Genomic DNA, 25389 nt, shown 5'->3' with positions numbered 1-25389 from the left:
TGCCCTTATCCCTTTGGAGGCATTTGGAAGGTTTTCTTGGTTCCTGCTAATAAAACACAGCTCTTTATAGACAGTAAAGCAATTAAAAGCAGACAACAGGTCAAGCTGGTCAAGGACCAACTGTTTCCCTCTCATTGAGGCCTCCTTTAAAAAAACACCTGGAGTTTATGCCCAAGAGAGCATCACCTCTCTTGGAGAGGTGTCCGTGCAGCTCTAACTCTGCAGCCTTCATCCCTTATATTCAATCACAGTAACTGGACCCTGCACTTTTTAAACAGTGAAGTTCAAGTTTGGGATCTAATTTCCAGCATCAACTCATCCTCTGATGGTTTTTTGTTTGATTCTTCATGTGCCAACATGACTCTGTGCCTTGAGGAGTTCCCCAGCCCTGGCATTCATCTTCCCAGAACCAAGGAATTGTTTGGGTTGGAAAAGACCTTTCAGATCACCAAGCCCAACTGTTAACCCAGCACTGCCAAGGCCACCACTGACCATGTCATAGAATCATAGAATCACAGAATGGTGAAGGTTGGAAGGGATCTTCAAGATCATCCAGTTCCAACCCCCCTGCATGGGCAGGGACACCTCCCACCAGCCCAGGCTGCTCCAAGCCCCATCCAACCTGGTCTTGCAGACCTCCAGGGATGGGGCAGCCACAGCTTCTCTGGGCAACCTGGGCCACTGGGCAGCATCCAACCACCCTCATTGTGAAGAATTTCTCCCTAATATCTCATCTAAATCTCCCTTTTCAGGATGAAACTCTTCCCCTTTGTCCCATCACTCCACACCCTTGCAAAAAGTCCTTCCCCAGACTCCCCAGGGAATACCCTTGTGCTCTGCCACAGCTGCTTTTTTGGGTTTCTTTCCATGCTTGCTTCAGATGTTCAGCTCAAAGCTGTTCTGTGATCGACCTGAACACTGGAGGTGTCTTATCTGCTGCCTTTGAGGAACATCTTCTCTCCTTTCTTAGACTAACATCTGCTCCACAAGCAACACTTTACCAGGTGCCCTGCACAGAAGGATTTGTGCATCACCAAGGAACTGTTGACAATAAACTTTCCATTTTGATGGAGACTGATTAAGTAAATGTCACCTGCTGCTGTTTGTAGAGCAAAAAAACCAGACCTGCTCTGAAAGAGGAACCCACGCCCAGGTTTGGATTTGCTCCTAGAGTTAAACACCCCTTCAGGTCTAGTCTGAAAGGAAAAAAATAAATGTAAGAGGAGATAAAAATTTCTTTCTTTCTTTCTTTCTTTCTTCCTTCCTTCCTTCCTTTCTCTCTCTCTCTCTCTCTCTCTCTCTCTCTCTCTCTCTCTCTCTCTCTCTCTCTCTCTCTCTCTCTCTCTCTCTCTCTCTCTCTCTCTCTCTCTCTCTCTCTCTCTCTCTCTCTCTCTCTCTCTCTCTCTCTCTCTCTCTCTCTCTCTCTCTCTCTCTCTCTCTCTCTCTCTCTCTCTCTCTCTCTCTCTCTCTCTCTCTCTCTCTCTCTCTCTCTCTCTCTCTCTCTCTCTCTCTCTCTCTCTCTCTCTCTCTCTCTCTCTCTCTCTCTCTCTCTCTCTCTCTCTCTCTCTCTCTCTCTCTCTCTCTCTCTCTCTCTCTCTCTCTCTCTCTCTCTCTCTCTCTCTCTCTCTCTCTCTCTCTCTCTCTCTCTCTCTCTCTCTCTCTCTCTCTCTCTCTCTCTCTCTCTCTCTCTCTCTCTCTCTCTCTCTCTCTCTCTCTCTCTCTCTCTCTCTCTCTCTCTCTCTCTTTCTCTCTCTCTCCCCCTTTCTTCCTTTCTTTATTTTAACCAAGGAACGTGGCAGAGAAATCCACAGCCTGGCAAATACTGCTGGAAATAATGAACCGGAGAAGTCAAGAGAGAAATGAGAGCGACAATCCACCCAGGGTGAGTGGGAATAACTGGGATGCCACCTCCCCAGCACATCCCAACCTTTCCCTCAGCCCCTCCCTGCTCACTGAGGCTTTTACCACAAAGAAAATGGAACTATCAGCAAGGGGGTGATGGATTTATTTACACAGCCTCTAATTTTCAGCTCCCAGTGTAAAGAGATGATTCCAGGAAGGTGATTTGGAAGATCTATTTGTCCAGCTGCCACCCACCTTCCAGCTGGGAGACCTCCCAGGGACATTTCCTTCCCTGGAGGGGGGCAGAACTTTTGGATCATGCAGGATCAAGGTCTAGGGGTGCTTATTGGGCCACAGCAGAAAGCAGGAAACCTCACCTTGGTTATGAGGGGGGAAAGAATTATCTCTCCAGCCCCGGGTTCGAGCGCCCCAGCGCTGCTGCCTCCCTGCAGGCTGTGGAGATGGATGGACCCATCACCCAAAAATGCCAGAGTCAGCTCATTTCTGCAGCAGAGATATACACACACACCGTTTTCCTACTCTCCAGAATTCATTTACAGCAATTTCAGTCAAGCTGTAATTCTATTTGGCCGTGGAGATAAGAAGAGGAGGGAGACGGGGACGATCTGCTCCGTGTTTTAAAGCCCAGAGCACTGAACTCCATCTGGGTGTTCAGAGTCCCCATTTCTCCCATGCACCATGAGGACACTGAAGTCCCTTTTTGAGGTCCAAGGAAGCCTTTCAGAACCCATCTATCTTCCTTTCTCCTCTGGACATCTAGAAAGGACCATTTCACAGTCAATGAGTCATTCCCATTTCTTTAAGTCTCACTGGAGACAGTTTAAATCCATCATCCCTGGCAACAAAGCCCACAGAAGGAGCTGTGGCAGCAAAAAAACAATCAGAACCCACATCATTAAAGGGCCTTGAATGAAAAATGTAATTTGGAGCTGGCTTTGGAGTTGGCCAGTTCCATGGGCAAAGGGGGACCCTGCGTTGCATGGACATGAAACCCCCCTGAGCACACTCTGAGCTTAAAGAGGGAGGCATCTCAAACTGGAATGCTGGAAGAGCAGCCCAGCAGATCAGCAGCCATCCACTGCTTCTTCCCCTCCTCCTCCTTCATAACCCATTCATACCAAGTTGAGCATCAGTCCTCCTGGGCCAACAGAATGCCCAGTGGCTGGGGAAGGGGTGGCCAACCCCTTGCTCCACTGGCCCTGATCACCTCCCAGCCTGAACAGAGGAATTTCACTTGTTTTAAGTGATCTCCACATGGTGCCAGATAAGAATCATGGGCTTGTTTGGGATTTCTTCTGGCTTGCTGCAAGCTGATTGTCCCCCTGTGCTCAGCCCTGGGGAGGCCTCAGCTCCAGCCCTGTGTCCAGCTCTGGGCCCCTCACTGCAAGAAGGAGCTGGAGGTGCTGGAGCAGGTCCAGGGGAGACAACGAGGATGGGGAAGGGGCTGGAGGGAAAGGCTGATGAGGAGAGGCTGAGGGAGCTGGGCTTGTTCAGCCTGGAGAAGAGGAGACTCAGGGGGGACCTTCTCACTCTCTACAACCACCTGAAGGGAGGTTGGAGGCAGGTGGGGTCGGGCTCTTTTTCCAGGCAACCAGGGACAGGACAAGAGGGCCTGGCCTGAAGCTGCTCCAGGGGAGGCTTAGGTTGGATATCAGGAAGCACTTCCTCATGGAAAGGGTGCTCAGACCTTGGGATGGGCTACCCAGGGAAGTGGTGGAGGCACCATCCCTGGAGGTGTTCAAGGACAGGCTGGATGTGGCACTTGGTGCCCTGGTCTGGCTGATGTGGTCGTGTCAGGTCATAGGCTGGACTTGATGATCTGAAAGGTCTTTTCCAGCCTTGGTGATTCTGGGATTCAGTGAAAAGATCTCACTCCAAGCAGAAGGGAATTTCGTTCCATCAAACCTGAGAAAAACTGAACACACTTATTGCCACCAATGGCTTCAATCATTTTGCAATTCACTGCCACGTTGGTGCCTCTTGACAGACTGTGCCTTGTAAATCGATGGGTGCAAATGACCAGAACTCTGGAATATGAAACAAAACCTGCCTTGTTGCCCATAAATAAACCTCTGTGACGGATCCAGGTGTAGGACAGCACGTCCTGCCCAATCCCTGCTGGAGCCCAGGGACTGCTGAGGGGCTGGGATGATTGAATAGTGCAAGGAGAAGAATCAATCTCTGAGGTCACAGGCTCTGTTGTGGCTCCAGTGCAACCTGAACATGAGAAATAAACCTCTGACATGCCCAGGCCTTACCCAGCACCGTGTGATTTGCAGGGGAGAAGCTCCCAGAGAGCTCTGCTGGGGTGAAAAAATACAACCAACCCTCTTAGTTGGAAGAGGGATGCAGGATGAAATGTTTGCTGTGCCCCACGGGTAACATCAGGGACCAGTTCACAGCTTTTTACACTTTAATTTCTTACTGCTTTCCTCTCCAGAAGAGGAAACTCCAAAATAATTGCAAATACACACAAGGAGAAAGAAATTGATTCTGGGTGATGTGCTGGGCTCTGCCTTCAGGGACTCAGGGTTAAGTCTTCTCTCTCTGCTGGAGACTTTTGGGGGATCTCATGCATCACTTTCTCTTCTGTGCTTTAGTTCCCAGTGTGTAAAACCTGGATAATGTCTTTTTATCCATCACTGCCATTCAGGCTCTGACCTCCCCACGTCTCCTGCTCCCACAGCTTTTAGCATCATGAGGGGAAAATGCCACTGAAATATAGAATCTCTCCTCTTGACAGCAACAAAGAGAAGAGTATCTGGTTATTTAAAGGAAAAAGCATTGGGAGGAGTGAGGGAGACCTAGACATGTGATTATGTGGGGTTTTTTGAAGGACTGAGGATAGAGAGAAAGGGTTCTTTTTAATTCAGGCAGATCCTTGTCCTGGTGGATGGTGCTGCTCTGATCACCCATGGGGTGAAGACAGAAGCAGTTGGTGACCTCATGGAGGGGCCAGCTGGTTGTGTGGGGCAGGAATGGCCAAAACTGGCCTGGTCACCAAAGCTGCCCTCCATTTGTGCTGTGACCTTGTGGTGTTTCTCCTCCATCCCACCCCAGGAGCTATGTAAGGAGAGTCAGATGGAAAAATACTGGTGTTTCCAAAGAGGATTCTTTCAGAGGCAACTTTCTGTGTCCAAACCAGATTGTTTCTACCATTTCCAGGCAAGTGAAAGCCTGTTAGAAGGCAGATTGCCCCTCCCTGGGCACTGGGAGTGGGGAGGTTTAGGTTGGATATTAGGAGGAAATTCTTCCCTGTGAGGGTGGTGAGACCCTGGCCCAGGTTGCCCAGGGAAGCTGTGGCTGCCCCATCCCTGGCAGTGTTGAAGGGCAGGGTGGATGGGGCTTGGAGCAGCCTGGGATGGTGGGGGGGGGCCCTGCCTATACAGGGGGTTGGAACTGGATGATCTTGGAGGTCCCTTCCAACCCAAACCATTCTGTGATTCTATGATTCCTGATTCTCCCAAAATCTCTCTACAGAGAAGAGTGGGAGCTGATGAGCAGAGCTGATGACAACCAGCACCCACCTAAGCCAAGCACAGTCTCCCCAGCAATGGCCTCAAACCTCCTCCTTGACCCTGACCCCTGCAAAGCTCTGAGAGATGAGATATTTACCACAGGCAGCTGACCACATTGATTGGTAAAAAATAAAGAAATAAGGAGAAAACAGGGCTTCTTGTTAAAACCAAGCAAATAGCAAGAAAGGACATACTTTAAGAGGTCAGGACCTTTCAAACAAGAGATGGGGTGATGGATTTATCTAAATACTCAGCACTGGTCCAGCTCACCTGTTACTGGGATCATTGGTGAAACTGATGCTGAAGGGGGAAATTCATGTCATGTCAACACTTAAAGGACAAGCAGAAGTAAAAAGAAGCTCAGGAACAGCTTCTCATTCACAGTAGTCAGAACAAACTCCTACTACTTCATCCTGTTTTCTAGTAGAGGAAACCACGACCCCATGGGAAGATACTTAAGGAAGGGATTTTCCCTTTCAAATCTTGAGGTTCTGATGAGGGTGGAGAAGAACTTGTGCCCAAAACCTGTGAAAAGCAGGACAAAACTGAAGGTTGGCCTTGAGAGCTTCCTTCTAAGCCTGTTTTCCCTTCACCCCACGATGAAACTCAAGTGTGGGAGGAGGGGACAGGGCACCGTGCTGGGAAAAAAACTATGAAAAGCAAGGCAAAACTGAAGGTTGGCCTTGAGAACTTCCTTCCATGCCTCTCTTCCTTTCACCCCATGATGAAATTCAAGGAACAGCTTCTCATTAATATTACTCAGAACAAACTCCTACTACTTTATCCTATTTTCTAGTAGAGGAAACCACGACCCCACAGGAAGATACTTAAGGAAGGGATTTTCCCTTTCAAATCTCAAGGTTCTGATGAGGGTGGAGAAGAACTTGTGCCCAAAACCTGTGAAAAGCAGGACAAAACTGAAGGTTGGCCTTGAGAGCTTCCTTCCAAGCCTCTTTTCCCTTCACCCCACGATGAATTCAAGTGTGGGAGGAGGGGACAGGGCACCGTGCTGGGAACAAACCATCGTGACCTCCTTTGCGACGAGCGGCGCGATAAGCAGGCTGGGCTGCAGCCCCCATCACCTCAGTAAACACTAATGATGAGGAGAGCACAGACTGTCACCAGTGATAAAGAACAGGCTAAACACTCTATTAGTTTTTCATTTTGGGAATTAATGCTTTTTTATGGCATGTGTACACTCGCTAGTTAATGAATTGTCTCGTTCGAGCCGCCTGCCGAGCTCCTCGTCTGCCTCTGCTGGCAGGCATAAATTTCACAAGGAAATTAGTGCTTTTAAAAAGGCAATAACTCCTCTAAAAGTGGTTTGTTTTCCATTACTTCCTGCAAATATGCAGCCTTGGGAAAGGAATTATCGGGGAGGGGGGGAAAGTGTCTCTGATCTAGAAGGGCAGAGCAAAGCAGCGCGGTGCGAAGTTCTAGCTCCGTCGTACAACAAAGAGCTGGAAGATTTGGTTGCTCAACACTTCTCAACCAGCACTTTGTATTCAAGGGTGGAAAAGGCTTGAAAAAAAACATCCCCAAACCTCTTGGCTCTTTCATAAAACTCTGAGGAGCAGGGTTTTTTTTTTCACTGAAGGAGGAAAAATGGTGCAGGTGCAAAGAGCAGGAGAGCTACCACGGGTGAAGACTTTGGATGCTGAAGGATCTCTCTGAATAGTCCAGGGTTTGCTCTTCCAGGGGTTCCCCAACTACAAAAACTCCTGTGTTAAATTTTTCTGTTCTCAGTAATTGATAACACTAACTTTCCCCCTCCCTACCCCTCTCAGAAATATGATTCCTGGGGCTGAATTCTATTAGCTCAGAAGCGACTTGATTTAGAAATGTGAGTAAAAATCCCTTCATCAATCATAGGAGGGCAAGGAAAATGATCAGGGGGCTGGAGCAGCCTCTCTGATGAAGACAGGCTGAGGCAGTTGGAGTTGTTCAGCCTGGAGAAGAGAAGACTCCAGGAGGACCTTGCAGTGACCTTCCAATACCTGAAAGGGGCCTGTAAGAAGGATGGGGAAGAGCTGTTCACTAGAACATGTAACAGTAGGAAAAGGGGTGATGGTTTCAAGCTACAGAAGGGTGGATTTAGGTTGGACATGAGGAAGAAGTTCTTTAATATGAGGGTGGTGGATCACTGGAAGAGCTTGCCTAGAGATGGTGGAGGCCCCATCCCTGGAAACACTCAAGATCAGGCTTGATGGGGCTCTGAGCAACCTGGTCTAGTGTGAGATGTCCCTGCTTATTGTAGGGGAGTTGGACTAGATGATCTTTAGAGGTCCCTTCCAACCCAAGACATTCTATGATCTTCTTCTGAGTTATGGGAAGTATTTCTTGCCTGTTTGGTGCTTCTCAGCCTTCCCTGTGCCTGGTTAGCCAAAACCAGCCTTGTGATTTGCCTAATTTTCCTTGAAGACAGGGCAAAAATCACAGCTCCAGTGAAGGCAACAGAAACACTTCCATCCACACAGAGCCAGGGCCAGTTGCTTTGTACAAGGCTCTGTGTCCTTAGAGCTGATGGAGATGAGTTCAGCTGTTAATGCAGAATGTTTCACAGCCCTCTGAATGAACATAATGTACAAAGAATCCAATTAATGCTATTTCAATGGTATCTGACCCCAGGGATGCTGTTGAACTCACTGCTGAGTGTCAGGCAGGAGCTCTGGGCATTGGTGAAAAACACAGAATTAAAAATCACATTGTGTGACTCCAGGCACCAGTTTTGAACTGACTTGATGGAAGATTCTCCACACCACTGTTAGGATGTGTCCTGCATGAACTGAAAGGATTATTCTTTGGCAGCTGAAAGAAGGAGGCAGGTGATTTTGGGGTTAATGTGTAAAAAACCACAAAGCCAAGCCTAAAAAGAGCTCAGTGATTGGTGTCAGGACACTTACAGAGCAGCCCAACTGAGCCTGGGACTTCAAACTGAAGGATGAAGATGTTTTGTTAAGGGATGGGGTCAACTGGGCAAGAAAGGGGGGTGATGCTCCAAACCATCTGAGTTTCTACATAACCCCCCCTGCAAACACAAGCATCAATCTGACTTTTTCCTTCCTTTCCTCAGAGTCCTCCATGCTTTTGAGCTGCACCTTGCCAAGCAATTCCCTCAAAGCATCACTGCAAAATTTCTCTGGGACCTATTTCTAAAAGGACATGAAACTTCCCAGTCTCTTGCATTCACTGGAGGAGCAAGGAACAAAGGTCTTGAAATCAATTCATGACTTGATGCCCAAGAGCAAAACTTCCCTCCTTTGCAAGAGGCAGGGACAAGGTGAAGGAAGAATGTTGAAAATAAATAGTTATGTAGATGCCCTATGGATCCTTTTTTTTAACTTGAATTGTTGGCAATCCCAGCCAGGAGTGTTTTGGGGGCTCTTTGCTTTGAATGGATTGGTTTGCAAAGCAAAAGGAGGAGCAGCAGGGAGGTCTGTGCTGGAAGGAAAATGAGGAGGAATGAGGCTTGTCCAGAATGATCCAGAGGAATGTGTGAAACTCAATTTCCAAGGGAATGACAGAAGTTTCTCAAGCGTAGGCAGACAAATGGGGAACACACAGAATCTACTCACAGGAAAGGAGCCAAGCACAAAAAATGACCTGAAGATCAGAGGAACATGAGCTCTGTTCTCCACCAGTGTCCTGCTTAGATCAGAACCATCTCACAGCCCCACACACTGTGGCAAAGTGACTCAGTGGTGATGCCAACGAGTGGCCACACTTTTGAGTCCAGTCATCTAGTCTGGGAAATGATTTTTCCCCTTCCACACTCTAGCAAGATGTCACCTCTAAGAAGTCAAGGAGAAGCAGGTGGACTTAGTGCTATTAATCCTTGACACCAATGAGTCATTTTCTTCAGAGGAGATAAGCAGATCCTAAGGCACTGAACCAACTGGAGTGGCCAGCAGGCTCCTCCTGGAGTTATTCCCACAAAAACCTTGATTTCCTGGCATTGCTCATGAGGGATCCTCACGGCAAAATGGTTTGAAAACAGTGCTAATTAGGGCACTTATTTACATGACAATCCCCTGTGTTTCAGGCTGGTGGGTAGGAGGAAAGAAAGATGGAAGAAGAGTAATCAGTGGCATCATGAGGGTAAGCTGAGTGGTGACCCCATGGCCCTGGATCAATACTGGGGCTGCATCATGATGGTGTGCAAAAAAGAAGATCTGGTTATTTAAAGGAAGAAGCCCTGGGAGAAGTGGGGAAGAATTAGATACATGATCATGTGGGGGTTTCTGAAGGAGACAGAGCACGGGAGGACAGTGTGCACATCACATCATGGAATCATGGAATGGTTTGGGTTGGAAGGGATCTTCAAGATCATCCAGTTCCAACCCCCCTGCATGGGCAGGGACACCTCCCACCATTCCAGGCTGCTCCAAGCTCCATCCAACCTGCCCTTCAACACTGCCAGGGATGGGGCAGCCACAGCTTCCCTGGGCAACCTGGGCCAGGCTCTCACCGCCCTCACAGAGAAGAATTTCCTCCTCATGTCCAACCTAAATCTCCCCTCTTCCAGTTTCAATCCATTCCCCCTGCTCCCATCCCTCCCTGCCCTTGTCCCAAGTCCCTCCCCAGCTTTCCTGGAGCCCCTTCAGGCACTGGAAGCTGCTCTCAGGTCTCCCTGGAGCCTTCTCTTCTCCAGGCTCAACACCCCAACTCTCCCAGCCTGGCTTCAGAGCAGAGCTGCTCCAGCCCTCCCAGCATCTCCATGGCCTCCTCTGGACCCACTCCAATAGCTCCATGTCCTTTGGGTGGACACTAGGGCATCTGCTGACCCCCAAACTTCCACAGACACATAACATACATGCAAAAAACTTTCCACAAGGCACCCGGAAAAAAAACAACCCCAACCCTGTTTGATGTGAGCTCAGTGAGAAAGTAATTTCAGACTCCAGGTGGAAGCCCATCAGTCATTAACTGCTGTCTGCAAGGATCTGAAGTCACCAGATGCCACCAGCCAGCTGGATTTCAAAGGGGAGCTGCAGGTCGCTCAGCTAATGGCTGATCTTTCATCTTCCTACCTGCACCCAGCAGGCAGCCACCTTACAAAAATAAAAGAAAAAGTCAAGATTGTCCCAGCTCCTTCATCCTGCAGAAAAATTCCTTCTTTGTAAAATACTCAGAGGGCTTCAGAAGGCTGAAGCTCCAGTGAGGGGGAAGGAGAAGTCTACGTTGTGACCTCACATGACAGAGAAGCAGGAGAGGAAAGGGAGGGGAAATCCCACTTTTATTTTCATGTATGACCTATTTCCAATTGACTTGACTTCCTTGGTGAATTCAGCCTCTTGCAGCAACTTTAATCCTGCCATGGTTATTGTTAAAAAGCAGTTTGCATTCCCTCAAAAGACAAGGGGAGAAGGAAATGACTTTGTCACCTCTGACTGGGTTGGAAAAACACAAAAATCCAATTCTGAGGGAGAGGAGAGAAGGGGAGAGCTCTGGAAGAGCCACCAGCTCAGCAAACACCCAGTGATGAAGAATGCAGGGAATGCACAGCAGGATGATAAAACACCCCATGAGCAAGGCTGCTTTGAAATGAGTGATCACTGTGGCACATCCACAGCACGTGGGTATGGAATTGTTATCTCTAGGGAGGGGGTTTTGACAGCCTAACCAGAAAGCCACCAAGAGGCAGCCCCTCCCCCGTTTCTTTTTAGGATTTCCCCCCAAAAAAAAGTCCACACCTGCCCAGCTCTACCTTCTGGTTTCTGAACACTGAGAGTTAAGCCTAAAAAAATTCCCATTTGCTGCCAAGGGAGCTTTGCTGGAAGAGCTGCTGAATTTCCACAGGGAAGGAACCCAGGGCCCAACACCTGGTGAGCACAGAAGATCAAGCCCCACCACTGCTACCAGTTAATGAGATGACTGTTCTTGTTCACAGACACTCCAGACTGTGCTGGGCACTGGGGAGGGGACACCTGGAATCCTGGGGTCAGGGCTGGGCCCCTCAGGACAAGAAGGACCTGGAGGGGCTGGAGCGTGTCCAGGGAAGGGCCCCGGGGCTGGGGAAGGGGCTGGAGCAGAAGGAGAAGGGGCTGGAGAACTTGTGAGGAGCAGCTGAGGGAGCTGGGGGTGTTGAGCCTGGAGCAAAGGAGGCTGAGGGGAGACCTTCTGGCTCTGCAGCTGCCTGAGAGGAGGTTGGAGCCAGGGGGGTCGGGCTCTGCTCCCCAGGAACAAGGGACAGGACAAGAGGGAACGGCCTCAAGTTGTGCCAGGGGAGGTTGAGGTTGGATCTGGGGAACAATTCCTGCCTGGCAAGGGCTGTCAGGGCCTGGCCCAGGCTGCCCAGGGCAGGGGGGGAGTCCCCATCCCTGGAGGGGTTTCCAAGCCCCGGAGATGGTGCTGAGGGACACGGGGCAGTGGGGACTGGGCAGAGCTGCGTTGATGGTTGCAACTGATGATCCCAAAGATCTTCTCCAACCAAAACACTTCTATGATTTTGATTCTATGGTCTAGTACAAGGTGAAAAAAACCAAAAAAAGGCAGAAGACAGAGTTGCTCCCAGGACCAGAAGAGCTGCCATCTGCCCCAGGTCAGCTACCCAGACAGACACCTGGGTCACTAACAGCCCTTGCCTCGCGTACAAGGAGCCACACACCCCAGTGTGCACTGGAATGTTTGGGTTCCACACAGATGGGTCTTAGAGTCAAAGTTAACAATGTTGAAATGAGAAAGCCACTGCACTTCTGGTGATCTGAACCTGAGATGGGTGATCTTCAGAGTGTGGCAGAAATCCCCTTTATTTACCTTTACTTTCCCTTCCTCCCTCCTGATGCTCTTTAACACGTTGTGGCTTCCAGCAAAGACATACTCAGAAATTCAAATGATGAATCCATGACAGAACAGAACAGAACAGAACAGAACAGCTCCTCTGGCAGCAGAGCATTCTGGCATTAACATTGTATTAATCTCTGAAACAAGAGGTAGTGTTAATTTTTCCTCCTCCCAGCAGGGTCTAAGCACATTAGCTTTGCTCTTCTCACCCCCACCAGGTGGGATGGGAAGAGACATAATCTCATTTTTCCTCTGGTATTTATTCTTGGAGCTCTTGGAGAACATCCAGAGGAGGCCACAGAGATGCTGGGAGGGCTGGAGCAGCTCTGCTCTGGAGCCAGGCTGGGAGAGTTGGGGTGTTGAGCCTGGAGAAGAGAAGGCTCCAGGGAGACCTGAGAGCAGCTTCCAGTGCCTGAAGGGGCTCCAGGAAAGCTGGGGAGGGACTTGGGACAAGGGCAGGGAGGGATGGGAGCAGGGGGAAGGGTTTCCAGCTGGCAGAGGGAGCTGGAGCTGAGATGGGAGGGAGAAATTCTGGGCTGTGAGGGTGGGGAGAGCCTGGCCCAGGTTGGCCAGAGAAGCTGTGGCTGCCCCATCCCTGGCAGTGTTGAAGGGCAGGTTGGATGGGGTTTGGAGCAGCCTGGAATGGTGGGAGGTGTCCCTGCCCATGCAGGGGGTTGGAACTCTAATGGTTGAATCTCTAACGTCCCTTCCAACCCAAACCATCTCTTCCTGTCCTCCAGAAGAATTGTCTCCCCTGTGTCTCACCTTGCTGGATCTGTAAATCCATCTGACTTCTACCCCCACCTCTGCCCCAGGGCACCACTTCTCCCCCACAGATGCCAGGCAGCTCTACTGAGGTTCCATGTCTGAGACACACTCCACCAGGTTTCATGTATAACCATGAGGCCAACCAGCCTCTCTTACTGCCCAACCCTGCTCATTGTTCCCCTTGTTTCAGGTACTCTGGGCACTTTTGTACGGACATTTCAGCGCGTTGGTGGGAAGTTCTTACCAAGGAGGATGAATTTGTACTGTCAGGAGGAGGCTGCCAAGAGCAATGGCACACTTAGGACTCTCATGCTTATTCACTGCTACCTGTAATGTCCCCTCAGAAGCCTGAATGTCACACTCGTGCCCTGTTATGTTTGCAAAATATCGATTGATTAAAAAATTGGAGTTTCAGCCTGAAATGATAAATGGTGGGTTTATTTTTAACAGTGGGGACTGTCAGAGCTCAGCCCTTCAGCCCCAAGAACTCTCCCAGGAACTGAAGGTCCAAGAAGAACTATTTGGCTGTTGAACTTTGGCAGCATTTTCCAGTTTATTTATAGTTTTAATTTTTTTTCTTTGGTTAATCTTTCCAATGCCATCGTGTGAGAGCAGCACAGTTCTCCTTGTCACTCAGGTATGGAGAACTCAAAGCAGGTGTTATGGGAATACACTATAAATCCATACAGAAAAAGAAACACATACTATATATTGATACATATTCCATATTATTTTGGGGCTTTAATTTTTAGCCAATTGTATCATCTTAAATTATCTTTCTGGATCTGAACAAACTGATCAGGGAGAGCTGAGAAAAGAGTTCAAAGTCCTTCTCTAGAGCAGTTGTAAGCCAGAGGGAGGTCAGTCCCCATCCCTGGAGGGATTTCAAAGCCCTGGAGATGGTGCTGAGGGAGATGGGGCAGGGGTGGCCTTGGCAGGGCTGGGTTCATGGTTGGACTGGATGACCTTCAAGGTCTTTCCCAACCCAAACCACTCTGTGAATCCATGATTGTCAGCCACCAGAGATGCTCTGCTGTTGAGGGGCAGATATGTTAATGGAGATACACCACCATGACTTTATTCAGCACCAGCAAACTTCCCCTGCCACTTCCCCGCTGAGGTGACTTTCAATGCCACATTCCCACCAGAGCTCAGAAGACCTGGCTGCCCAAGGCCCTGCTCTTCTGTGGGTTCCTAAGCCCAGAACTCTGCTCCACATTTGTGTGACAAACTGCAGAGATGCCCCACGTCCTCACTATGTCCCCAAGTGGCCTGGGATCCCACCAAGCTTTGTGGATTTCTCCTGCAATGCTTCCCTTCTCTTCTGCTCCTCATCTACAACACAGTCTAGGTGCCTCCTTCTACACCTGCAGCTGCATTGAATATAAACCCTGGACAACAAGGGATGTTCAACCTCAGCAAAACACACAGGGTTTTGTTACAAGGATCTAGAGCCATGGGAAGTGCCCTGACAAGTGTCCTGTGACCCAGAACAGCTGTTAGAAATGTCTCAGTAGGCAGGTCAGACCCAAACCTCTGATCCAGGACAAGTTCAGCCCCATGTCAGCTGAACTGGAGGTGACTCCTCACCAGTTAATCACAGAATGGTTTGGGTTGGAAGGGACCTTTAAAGGTCACCTAGTCCAACCCATCCCAGTAACAGTGGAAAGATGTCAGTGGGAAGCAGCAGAGCTGTGGTCTGTTCATGCCAAGCTCTCTTCTGGGGCACAACCCACCTCTGAATGTGGCCAATGACAGTGACAAAAAGCCACACCAATCCCATCTCTAGCACTTTGCAGGCAGACATAAGAAATAATCAGTGTTCCCTGGGGGAAGGAGTGAAAGCTGAAGCTCTGACAAAGTGAGACCCTCTGACAAAGGTAGTGAGGACAACCCATGAGAGCCACGAGCTCCTCAGTTCCTCAAGGGTTGGCTTCCACCTCTGAGGCTGAGGATCAGTGCCCCAGGGACACACACTCCTGTTCAGTTTCTCTACTCAATTTGTGACACACACTTATTTTTGCATATTCAGATGTCTTAGTGATGCTCTGAAGAAAACAGAACCTGCCTGGGTGCTGGTACCTGCTCCTGCACCACAGCAGGGACTGCTGGAGAGCTCAACCAGTCCTTCAGAGCTCCTGATCCCAGTGATGACCCTGGTGCCCACCACAGCCTGAGCAGGTGTCACACCAGAGCATTCCCTAGGAAGAGGGACACGGGGCTGCTTTGCTTTTGACTTCCCTCTGAGAGGTCCCATAAACCGGCGTCGAGCTGAAGCACAGAAGATGTCCTCTCCTGCTGGAACTGCTTATTTAGGCTGGTTTCTAAGACAAAACGTTCTCCCACGGGAGCTACTTACTCTGGGTGGCTGAGAGGTTGGACAAGGCTGCCTTGGTACGACCTGCTAACCACTCCAGGCTCTCGTGCATGTTGGCCAAGGCCTTCAGGTCGCTGACGTCCCGCAGGATCTCCTGCTGAGGGATCAGTTTATCTCCCAGGTTGCCAATGAGAACTTCTGACTCTTTGCCAAAAGCAGCCCTGCAATGCAAAACGAAGCCACTGTCAGAAACACAGCCCAGGACAGCAAAGGGGAGACACCAGCTGGATGGTCAAACCAGGCAACGTAGAGCTGTCCCAGCGTGGGGTCTCCAGAACGTTGCCTAGTGGAGGTTTTGAAGTCCTGTTAGAGTGAATATCCTGCAGTTCATGACACCTTGATGCTTTTTCTCTTCTTCTCCCTGCATTTAGAGTGAGGCTGGTGAGACTATTGAACAGGTTGCCCAGGGAAACTGTGGCTGCCCCATCCCTGGCAGTGTTGAAGGGCAGGTTGGATGGGGCTTGGAGCAGCCTGGGCTGGTTGGAACTAGATGATCTTTGAGGTCCCTTCCAACCCAAACCATTCCATGATTCAGTGATATAAAATCTCTGAATTTCACCTGATTTCTCATAGTTACAAACTTCAGCCTGCTCAAGTCCCCCACCCAGCACTGACACCTGGAGGTGTCTCCCAGGGATACGTATCAATGATGCACATACAATAATGCTGCACATTCAACCCTTCCTTGCAAATCAGTTCATCCAACCCCCCATGACAAAGTGACAAACACATGGCTTGAAATACCAACCCATGCATTATTTACTTGGCACAGAGAGAGCACCTGGTGAAAAACAATGACCAGGACAAACACGTTTAGCCCCCAAATGCTGAAATGGCTCTTTCCAGGTGTGTAACTGCTCACTCCACTGTCCCACTCCATCTTCTGCCTTCAGGTTTACCTTTCCAATCCTTGTCTCCATGAAGAGCTTGTTTGGTTATGTCCCAGAACTACTGGTGTGGCAAATCCTCCTCTTTTTGGAGGTGAAGGAGCTTTTCTCCACCACGACTTTTTGTGTCTCATTAAGAGGGATAAATCAAGACATTGTTCCTACACCTAATTCCAAGAGTTTCTGGCTGCAACCAAGTGCACTTCACTGAAAGACTTTAAGTGACAGCACATTTACCACAGCCCTCAGTACCCTCTTCCCATCATGAGTTGCTCTTTTTGTCACAAATTTGCATTCCACTTTCATTCAACTTTGCAAATCTCCCCTTCCTGTCATTAGCTCTTTTATGAACTTACAATGAGGAATCATGCTGCTGAGCATAATAGCTGCAAAGAGCTGCAGCAAAATAATCCCATCAGTGGCATTTTATATACTATCTAAGCAGCTTTATTGCCAGCATCTCCCTAGATTTGTGGGACTTCACTGTCACTTGAGGAAGAAAAAAAACCCACAACAATCCTGAAATGGTTTTAAATTGCTCGACTGGGTTCGTTAGGAGCAAAAAATAAAAATAGCCTTCATTAAAAAGTATCTTTGAGGATTTTCTTCTGCTCGACAATCAAATGAGCTGCCTGAGGCTGTATCCTGCATCCTGTGGTTTGGGAGGAATCCTTGTCTGTTGGCTGTGTCTGAGGGCTGAGCCAGAGGAACATCTCCAGCTCCAGCAGTGGTGATTCAGCTGCTCTTCCTCTCTGTAGGATGGGGTTCATTTTGATCTGCTCTGACTATTGGAAACAGATTAAACCCTTCCTGAACTTCAGGAAAGCTCTTAACAAGCCTCCCTGACTGGGCATTTCTTAGTTCTAAGATGCTACAAAGCTTTGGGGAGTGAGGCCAAGTGAGCAACTCGTGCAAAGTGCAAGTGGGAAAAAGGTGAATACAAAGTTGAATCCCAGAATCACCAAGGCTGGAAAAGACCTTTCAGATCATCAAGTCCAACCCATGACCTGACACCACCACATCAGCCAGACCAGGGCACTAAATGCCACATCCAGCCTGTCCTTGAACACCTCTAGGGATGGTGCTTCCACCATTTACCTGGGCAGCCCATTGGGAACTCCACTGGAAGTCCATGAGCTGGGTAGACAAGCTACAGATAAATGAGAAGTGAAACATTTGGTAAATTCCTCCCTTTGTTACCATGGCTTTCCAATATAAAATACCATAGAAAAAGCACTTTATTTTGAGGAACTGCCACCTGAGAGCTGTTCAAGGAGGAGTCACCACCACAGTGCTGCCCACAACCCCAATTACCAATTCAGTTTTATCACAGGGACAACTCTTCTGCCTTCCCACACAGAAACAGAAAGGGGTTTGGCACTGCTTGGGCTGGGTAGCCTGTGCATGAATAATCCAGTGCTGGGAAAAAACCAATATAATGCAAAGGATGGTCTATTTCCTACTTCTGCTCCTGGGAAGAACACAAACCAGGTTGTCTGTGGGAAGTGAGACTCTCAAATGTTGTGGGGATCAATGTGATCCTGCCCCTCGTTGTGAAACAACAACAGAAGTTTCTATCAAAAGGGCAGCAAATATATTTCATTGCCTTCTTTATATTTAATTGCCTTCTTTAATATGTGTCCTTTACTGCAGAAATCCCCAGTTCACTCCCTTGCACAAAGGCTGTAACAGAGACAACCTTCAGCAAGGTAACTCCCTTTGAGAAGGTAACCTGGGATGCTTCTGGTGGATTCCTGGGATTTTAATTGAAACCTGCTGCTGGCAAAGGTCTCCCTGGAGGAAATTTTCACCACTGTCCTGGCTGCCTGCTTGCATATCCAACCTTAACTCTGTTCTCTTGAATACCTGCATTCAAACAGCATCTGCACACCTTTGATTCCCATCCAGCTGCTCAGCCAATACTTGTCACATCTGTATCAGTGTGTGGCTAAGACAGAGCCAGCACATACAAAGAGATCTGCAACCTCCTGCATTTAACTGACAAGTTTTTGATGGTTCAGTGGTTCAAAATCTTGCCTGAGCAAGATTTTGAAAATCCAAATCCCATCCTACCTTCCATGCAAAGTTTGCTTTGGACTTTGACAAAGCGCCTGAGAACAGGAAAAGATCCTGCAACTTTTGGTGCACACCCAAAGATGGAACAGGCACAGCCTTGGCCTGCTAATTATCATGTCATAGAGTCGTCAGGGTTGGAAGGGACCTCTGGAGATCATCTAGTCCAACCCCCCTGCTAGAGCAGGGTCACCTACAGCACATCACACAGGAACACGTCCAGCCAGGTTTGGAGTCTCCTGGGATGGAGACTCCACAGCCTCCCTGGGCAGCCTGTCCCAGGGCTCTGTCACCCTCACAGGGAAGAAGTTCTCCCTGATGTTCAGCTTGAACCTCCTGTGCTCCAGCTTGTGCTCATTGCCCCTTGTCCTGTCACTGGGCACTGCTGAGAAGGGACTGGTCCCATCTTTCTGATACCCACTCTTCACATAATTATAAGCATCCTGGGCTGCATCCAAAGAAGTGTGGCCAGCAGGGACAGGGAGGGGATTCTGCCCCTCTGCTCTGCTCTGTGAGACCCCACCTGGAGAGCTGTGTCCAGCTCAGAAGCCCTCAGCACAGGAGAGACATGGAGCTGTTGGAGAGAGGCCAGAGGAGACCAAGGAGATGCTGGGAGGGCTGGAGCAGCTCTGCTCTGGAGCCAGGCTGGGAGGGTTGGGGTCCTTTTCCACTGGGCAGCTTTGCTTCTTCTTTCAAAGAAGTCTTCTGCAGGCAGACCAGCTTCCCCTCCCCTCCTCCAGCATCCGAGAGCACTGGTGATATTTTTAAGGGATGAGCTAGTAATAAAATTAATCAACTTATTGAGCTAAACTGCCTGGAAGCAGAGGGACTGATGACAATATACGAGGCCTCCCCTCACCCATAATTCAGCACATACATGAGAGGATGGGAAATTCATAGGGGAAAGGAGGCCAGGGAAGAGCATGTGTGATAAATCAAGATGACCTATGCTACGTTGAAGGCACTCTGACCATGCCAGAGCAGGGCTGAAAAGCAGCCAAGTGTCTACATCAATACAGCAGGATGAGGAAGGACGTCTCTGATGTACCCTTGGCAGCAGCTTTACCTTTGCTTACTGCTCCTCTCCCTTTTCTCTGCCAAGAAATTAAGAGTCAATTATCCCTTTGGCAAATAACACCAACGAAACAGCTCACTGGGAGGGTGTGTGGAGCTGGAGGAGGAGGGGGGAACATCAAGGAAACCCTTTGGGAGGCCCACATGGACCTGATGAGGACCTCCTGTCCCTTCTTACACCCTCTGAACTGCAGACCTGAGAGGGATGCTTCTCACTGAGCATATAACACAGGGCACTTAGAATATGTACAGTACACGATAGATGCAGTCTCAAAACATGATACACATGATCATAATGATAGTATTTGCATCCATTTCATCCCACCTTTGCAGCTTCTTTTGGGTGAGTAGATTTTTTAATGTGTTTATGTCATATAAAAATGTCTATAACCCTTTTTTTTTCCTATTCCTGCACTTGAGCCATTGAGTCAGCCTGGAGACTGTGCTTAAAAACTGTACATAGAAACAACCCAGGCAGCTGGGTTTCCCCTTGATTAATTCAGAGGCATTCCCATTATGTTCTTATTTATAAAGGAAAGAGAGAAAAGGTGGTTTGTTGCTTCACCTGGCACCAGAATTTGTTCAACAATTGCTCAAAAAACGGTGCGAGCACCGAAACAAATAACCCCCATGGGCTTTTTCTGCCAAGGGAAGCCCTCTGAAATGATCTGCTGCCTCGAGAACAATAAACCCCAGCCCAGCCATCCTGCTGCAGAAGATGCGGCTTCATTCCTTCCAAAGATTCAGCACCTGGAGGGATTTAAAAAGTGCAGCACACGAGGACGCTTTTTCGCTGCACGTTGTGGTCCTGATGAAAAACCACTGCAACGGCTCCTCAGCGGGTAGGAATTCACCTCCTCTGCCTAAAGGTTTAAAGGCCTGAATATCCAGCCCATCCTAAAAAAACGACCCAGATTTGAGGTCCATCAGGAGCTGCAAAGCCCTGACAAGAGTTTGTGCATCTCTACCGGGGACGCACGCGAGCGGTGGCAGCTCCAAATCCTCAAAGCGTTGAGGTCGCCAGCCTGCCAAGAAAACTGACACCCCTGGCTGACAATTTTAAGCTGCAGCATCACACACCATCTCCTCACTCACCTTTATTTGAATATTCCACTCCTGTTAAGTTTATGTGACATAATTTATCACAGCAGGCAGGGAAGTGTCTTGGCGTCCGTTGAGGAGCTTTAACGATGTGATTTAGAGGTGCAGGATCCCCTTAAGGCAGGAGCTGTTGTTGCATCCTTGGGGAGAAGCTGCAACTTCATGTTTTCTCTCTGCCTTCCCCCCTCCATCCCTTCTACCCAGTTTCAGGGTAAACACCTTACCCCCAAAAAAAGGAACCTTGGAAGAGAAGAGCTGCACTCATTTCAATAGACAACACAATTTGTGGGAGTTATAAAACTGAAGCTGGGAAATTCTTCCTGGTCCAGAATATATTTAAGCCTCAAAAAACCCCCAATCCAGCCCAAATCACCCCAAACCTCTTTGCCTTCACAAGACAAGCAAAGGTAAGAGGAAACTACTTGGATATGGAGGTGCCCTGTGAAGATCCAGGTGCTCACTCAGTTTTACACCTCTCAGATCAGACTCCTGAAAGCAAAAGGATGAAATCCCACATTTTCCTGTAGGATCCATGAAAAGAGATCTAGGAACCCATTTCATAGAAAGGCACAGGCTGTCATCAATGGAAATGACTCCCACCTGTGGAACACTCAGATTCATAGTCCCAGTAGAAGGAAAAAAGGTCTGCAGCCTCCTGCCAATCTTCCAAAACCATCCTTTCAGCCTTTAAAATGACTGTGAATATAATAAATAGAGCCTGAGAAACTGGAGAGGGAGATTTCTTATTCTTGAGGGAGGAAGAAACAAGACAGACAGAAAAGCTGCAAGTGTGAATGAGAGGCAAGAGGTAAAGGAAAGGAGAAGCTTTCCATAAAATGTCAAGGCTTCAGGAAAAGACCATGTGGCAGGAGAAACACTATGACAGTCAAATAAAAATAACAGGAAGCTCCAAACCCAACAGTACAAAAACACCCACCAGACACAACAACTTGAGGTTTGTCTTTTGAGGAAAACCTTGGTCAGTGCCTTCTGGCTGCATAGAGAGGTGGAACAAGGGAAGACCACCCTACTCCAAGGTAGGACCTGAACTCCATGCTTCTGCTCTTAAGGCTCTTCCTTTGCACCAAGGGAAGGACCTGATGGCCCAATGCAGGTTGTCCCAGCTCGTTCCCAATTCTACTTTCTGGGTTTGCAAAGCCCATAATGGTGACACAAATCAGCAATCCCCATGAGCAGCAGGGATAGTGGGACTGTCCTGATCAATACCATTTGGGATGATTTGGTGAAGGATCTGCTGTTGCACTGGTGTCTTCCCATTTTGCTTGAATATTCCCCCTCCTGTTGGTGCAGAGTGAGGATGAGCATCCTCACGTGAACAGGAGATGCAGAGGAGGAAGCAGCATGGAGCTCAGCACCCTGAGCTTTGGTGTTTGAAGACATCAGGAAGGGGAGATCATAAGTGGATGGGAAGAAGCACAAAGCTTTTTATGGCAGCAGTGGAGGGAGGGGACCAGGATGGGTGTACTCAGCTTTGGGGAACTATTTGGGCTATTCATGCTAGACCAGGGAGGGTAGTCCTGTTCTGAACCTGCATCAGGAAGATTCCCATTGAAAAAACAAAGCCAGGAAAACTCATGTGGCACCTGGAGATGCTGAGAAGTGGGGGGTTCATTTCCCCATTGGCTTTAGCCTGAGAATCTGATCCCAAGTTTGGTGTTCAGGAGGTGGTTGGAGTTAAAAGGTGAGAGGGAAGTCACCATCCCCCTCCCCACACAGGTCTGGTATCTCAGATCTGAATAATCTGTGTTGTGGTGTGAACTGAAATGTAACCTTTACCCATATTTCCCACTCACCCCAGTGCCAAAGAGCCTTCAGAGCTTTAAAAACCTAATTACAGGAGGAGAGGCCTGACTTTTCTTTCTTTTCTCCCTTTGCCAAGTTCTGAGCTACTATAATATGCTCAATCAGGTCCCTTTGTCTGGCCAACCCCACCAGAATATTAATGGGGAGATTCTGTTAGTATCTTACCCTGCCTTTCAACATCTCTTCTCAAAAAGGAATAGTGGCAGGTTAAGACAAAATCAATCACTGTCAACACACAGATTATGTGTGAGGGTTTGTTTTGGTGTTTTGTTTTTTTTTTTGCCTGCAAAGACATCATGTTTGGGTTCTTCTTTTTAATTAAACAAATGAGTTGCAGGAAACCTGGGGAGGGAAAGAAAACTGTGCACTGATGTCTCTGCCTGCCCACAGCACAAGAACTGGTGGTCAATTTTCAGGACATATTGAATTGAGCAACTTTCATGAAAGGATGATGCTGAGTAACTCAAGCACTGCTGCCAGCCTTGTTTTATGTCCAAAAAGAACCTGCTGTCATGGCTCATGAAGATTAGACTTTCATTTCCAGGAAAGGATGCTTAGTCCAGCCAGCTAAGGAGTGGGATCTGGGAATACAGGTGGGTATGGGTATATCAAGGGCTTAAGGATCTTGGATGTTTAAAGTGAGAAAGAAATGAGCTTTCCCAGGTCTCTCATCACACCCTAATAACCCAGGTATCCTCAGGACCCACTTTCCTTCCTCTCCACTGTGGTGCTCAGACACTGACTGGCTACAGCAGAATGGTTCTCAGTCCATCAGCAGTGCCAAGAGGAAGGGAAAGAAGCAACAGCAGCAAAGAAATCATGGCCCTTTGTATGAAGAGAAAGTCTGGGAAAAAAAAAAGCCTGCTGAAATGGAAGGAAGATGACAAAAAATTGGACAAGCAATTCATTTTATTTTGAAGCTTTCAGGAGAGATCTATTCAACCATGCAGATCTTTGAGGAAGTTTATAAGCCATGTCACTTATCATCAATGGCTCAAACTAGCCCAGGCTAATTATTATCTTTGAAATTAATGCTGCAGGAACATTCACAGCACACTGAGGAGCTGAGGTTTAATACATCCTGCTTAGTGCAAAGAGATACTGAGAGAAGATCTTTGGCTTCATGTCTGGGATAGTAACAATAAGGAAAAGGACACAGCTCAGGGGCTTTTCCCAGGGAGTTGGGTGTAGATGACCCAGCAGGTTTTCCATTCTAACACCTTTGATACAAACTATTTCAAACCAGGGAGAGTAAAATGCCAAGAATGGAATAAAATGCATCTTAGGATCAAAATGTTGGCACTGTTGGCATCTAACTGAGCTTGGCCACCAGGCTTAGCCTGGCCAGGAATTCACACCAGTGCAGTAGGGTCAGCCAGTAGAATCCAGCACTGAATCCATGGGAGCTCTGGTGTCCCCTGCTGATGGTTCAGGAACCAGAGAAAGAGCCAGGAAGGCACCTCAGCACCTTTCTGTGCTAAGGAACAAAGGATAAATGTGAAGGCAAAGATTGAGGCTAGGAATGCAGGCTCAGAGGGCTGGAGCAGCTCTGCTCTGGAGACAGGCTGGGAGAGTTGGGGTGTTGAGCCTGGAGAAGAGAAGGCTCCAGGGAGACCTTAGAGCAGCTTCCAGTGCCTGAAGGGGCTCCAGGAAAGCTGGGGAGGGGCTTGGGACAAGGGCAGGGAGGGATGGGAGCAGGGGGAAGGGTTTCCAGCTGGCAGAGGGAGCTGGAGCTGAGATGTGAGGGAGAAATTCTGGGCTGTGAGGGTGGGGAGAGCCTGGCCCAGGTTGCCCAGAGAAGCTGTGGCTGCCCCATCCCTGGCAGTGTTGAAGGGCAGGTTGGATGGGGCTTGGAGCAGCCTGGAATGGTGGGAGGTGTCCCTGCCCATGCAGGGGGGTTGGATCTAGATGATCTTTTGGTCCCTTCCAACCCAAACCAGCCAGTGATTCTATGACTGAATCCATGAATCTCCAAAAATCCAGGCACTGCCCAAAGACCTCAAGAGCTCCACCTCCCCACTCTTTCACTGTCACTGAAGATCTTTAAAGCCCTGGCAAAGCTGATTAACCCCACTGCAGTCTGAGCAACCATTTCTGTGACTAGACACATTTTATACTCTCCAACATCCCCCCCTCTACACTGCATCACCTTCCTGTTCCTGTGCTTGCACTCAGGGAATAAGTAAAATGACAATCTGGCCAAATTTGACTTGCAATTTTCAACAGCTTCACTCACTCCTACAGTTCTAGAGCCAAATGCCAATCAGGGAAGTGATGAATAGTGATGGGAATGTGCAGATAAGTTTTTGACTCGATGGGATGACAAGGAGGATCTGTTTTCTTCAGGCTGCATCCATGATTCAGAGACTAAGCCACTTCCAGTGCCCAGGGAGGGGCAATCTGCCTTCTAACAGGCTTTCACTTGCCTGGAAATGGTAGAAACAATCTGGTTTGGACACAGAAAGTTGCCTCTGAAAGAATCCTCTTTGGAAACACCAGTATTTTTTCATCTGACTCTCCTTACATAGCTCCTGGGGTGGGATGGAGGAGAAACACCACAAGGTCACAGCACACATGGAGGGCAGCTTTGGTGACCAGGCCAGGTTTGGCCATTCCTGCCCCACACAACCAGCTGGCCCCTCCATGAGGTCACCAACTGCTTCTGTCTTCACCCCAGGGGTGATCAGAGCAGCACCATCCAGCAGGACAAGGATCTGCCTGAATTACAAAGAACACTTTCTCTCTATCCTCAGTCCCAGCTACTTCCCTGACTTGGTTCACAAGCATGAGACTTTGAGTCTTGCAGCTGGGGAAGAACAACCCCATGGACCCCCCAGGTTGGGGGCTGTGCTGCTGGAGAGCAGGGCAGGAGAAAGTGCCCTGGGGGTCCTGGTGGGCAGGAGGATGAGCATGAGCAGCAATGTGCCCTTGTGGCCAAGAAGGCCAAGGGCATCTGGGGTGGGTTAGAAAGGGGGTGGTTGGTAGGTCAAGGGAGGTTCTCCTCCCCCTCTGTTCTGCATTGGTGAGGCCACATCTGGAGTGTTGTGTCCAGTTCTGGGCCCCTCAGTTCCAGAAGGGCAGGGAACTGCTGGGAAGAGTCCAGGGCAGAGCCACAGAGATG

At 48.8% G+C, this 25389-nt stretch overlaps 1 protein-coding gene across 1 annotated transcript in view; it reads right to left on the bottom strand.

The window, feature by feature from the left end:
• The window catches only part of EXOC4 (exocyst complex component 4), a 390906-nt gene that overhangs the window by 31300 nt on the left and 334217 nt on the right, over positions 1 to 25389 (bottom strand). Inside the window, exon 14 of the mRNA XM_009998103.1 lies at positions 15292 to 15470. Coding sequence (XP_009996405.1) covers positions 15292 to 15470 — 179 coding nt within the window. The remainder of the gene's footprint in view (positions 1 to 15291; positions 15471 to 25389) is intronic.

Source organism: Chaetura pelagica, unplaced genomic scaffold (assembly GCF_000747805.2).
Source record: "Chaetura pelagica isolate M959 unplaced genomic scaffold, ChaPel_1.0 scaffold224, whole genome shotgun sequence".
Classification (NCBI taxonomy): domain Eukaryota; kingdom Metazoa; phylum Chordata; class Aves; order Apodiformes; family Apodidae; genus Chaetura; species Chaetura pelagica.
Note: the sequence above shows the minus strand (reverse complement) of the source record. Positions and strands in the feature narration are given on the sequence as shown.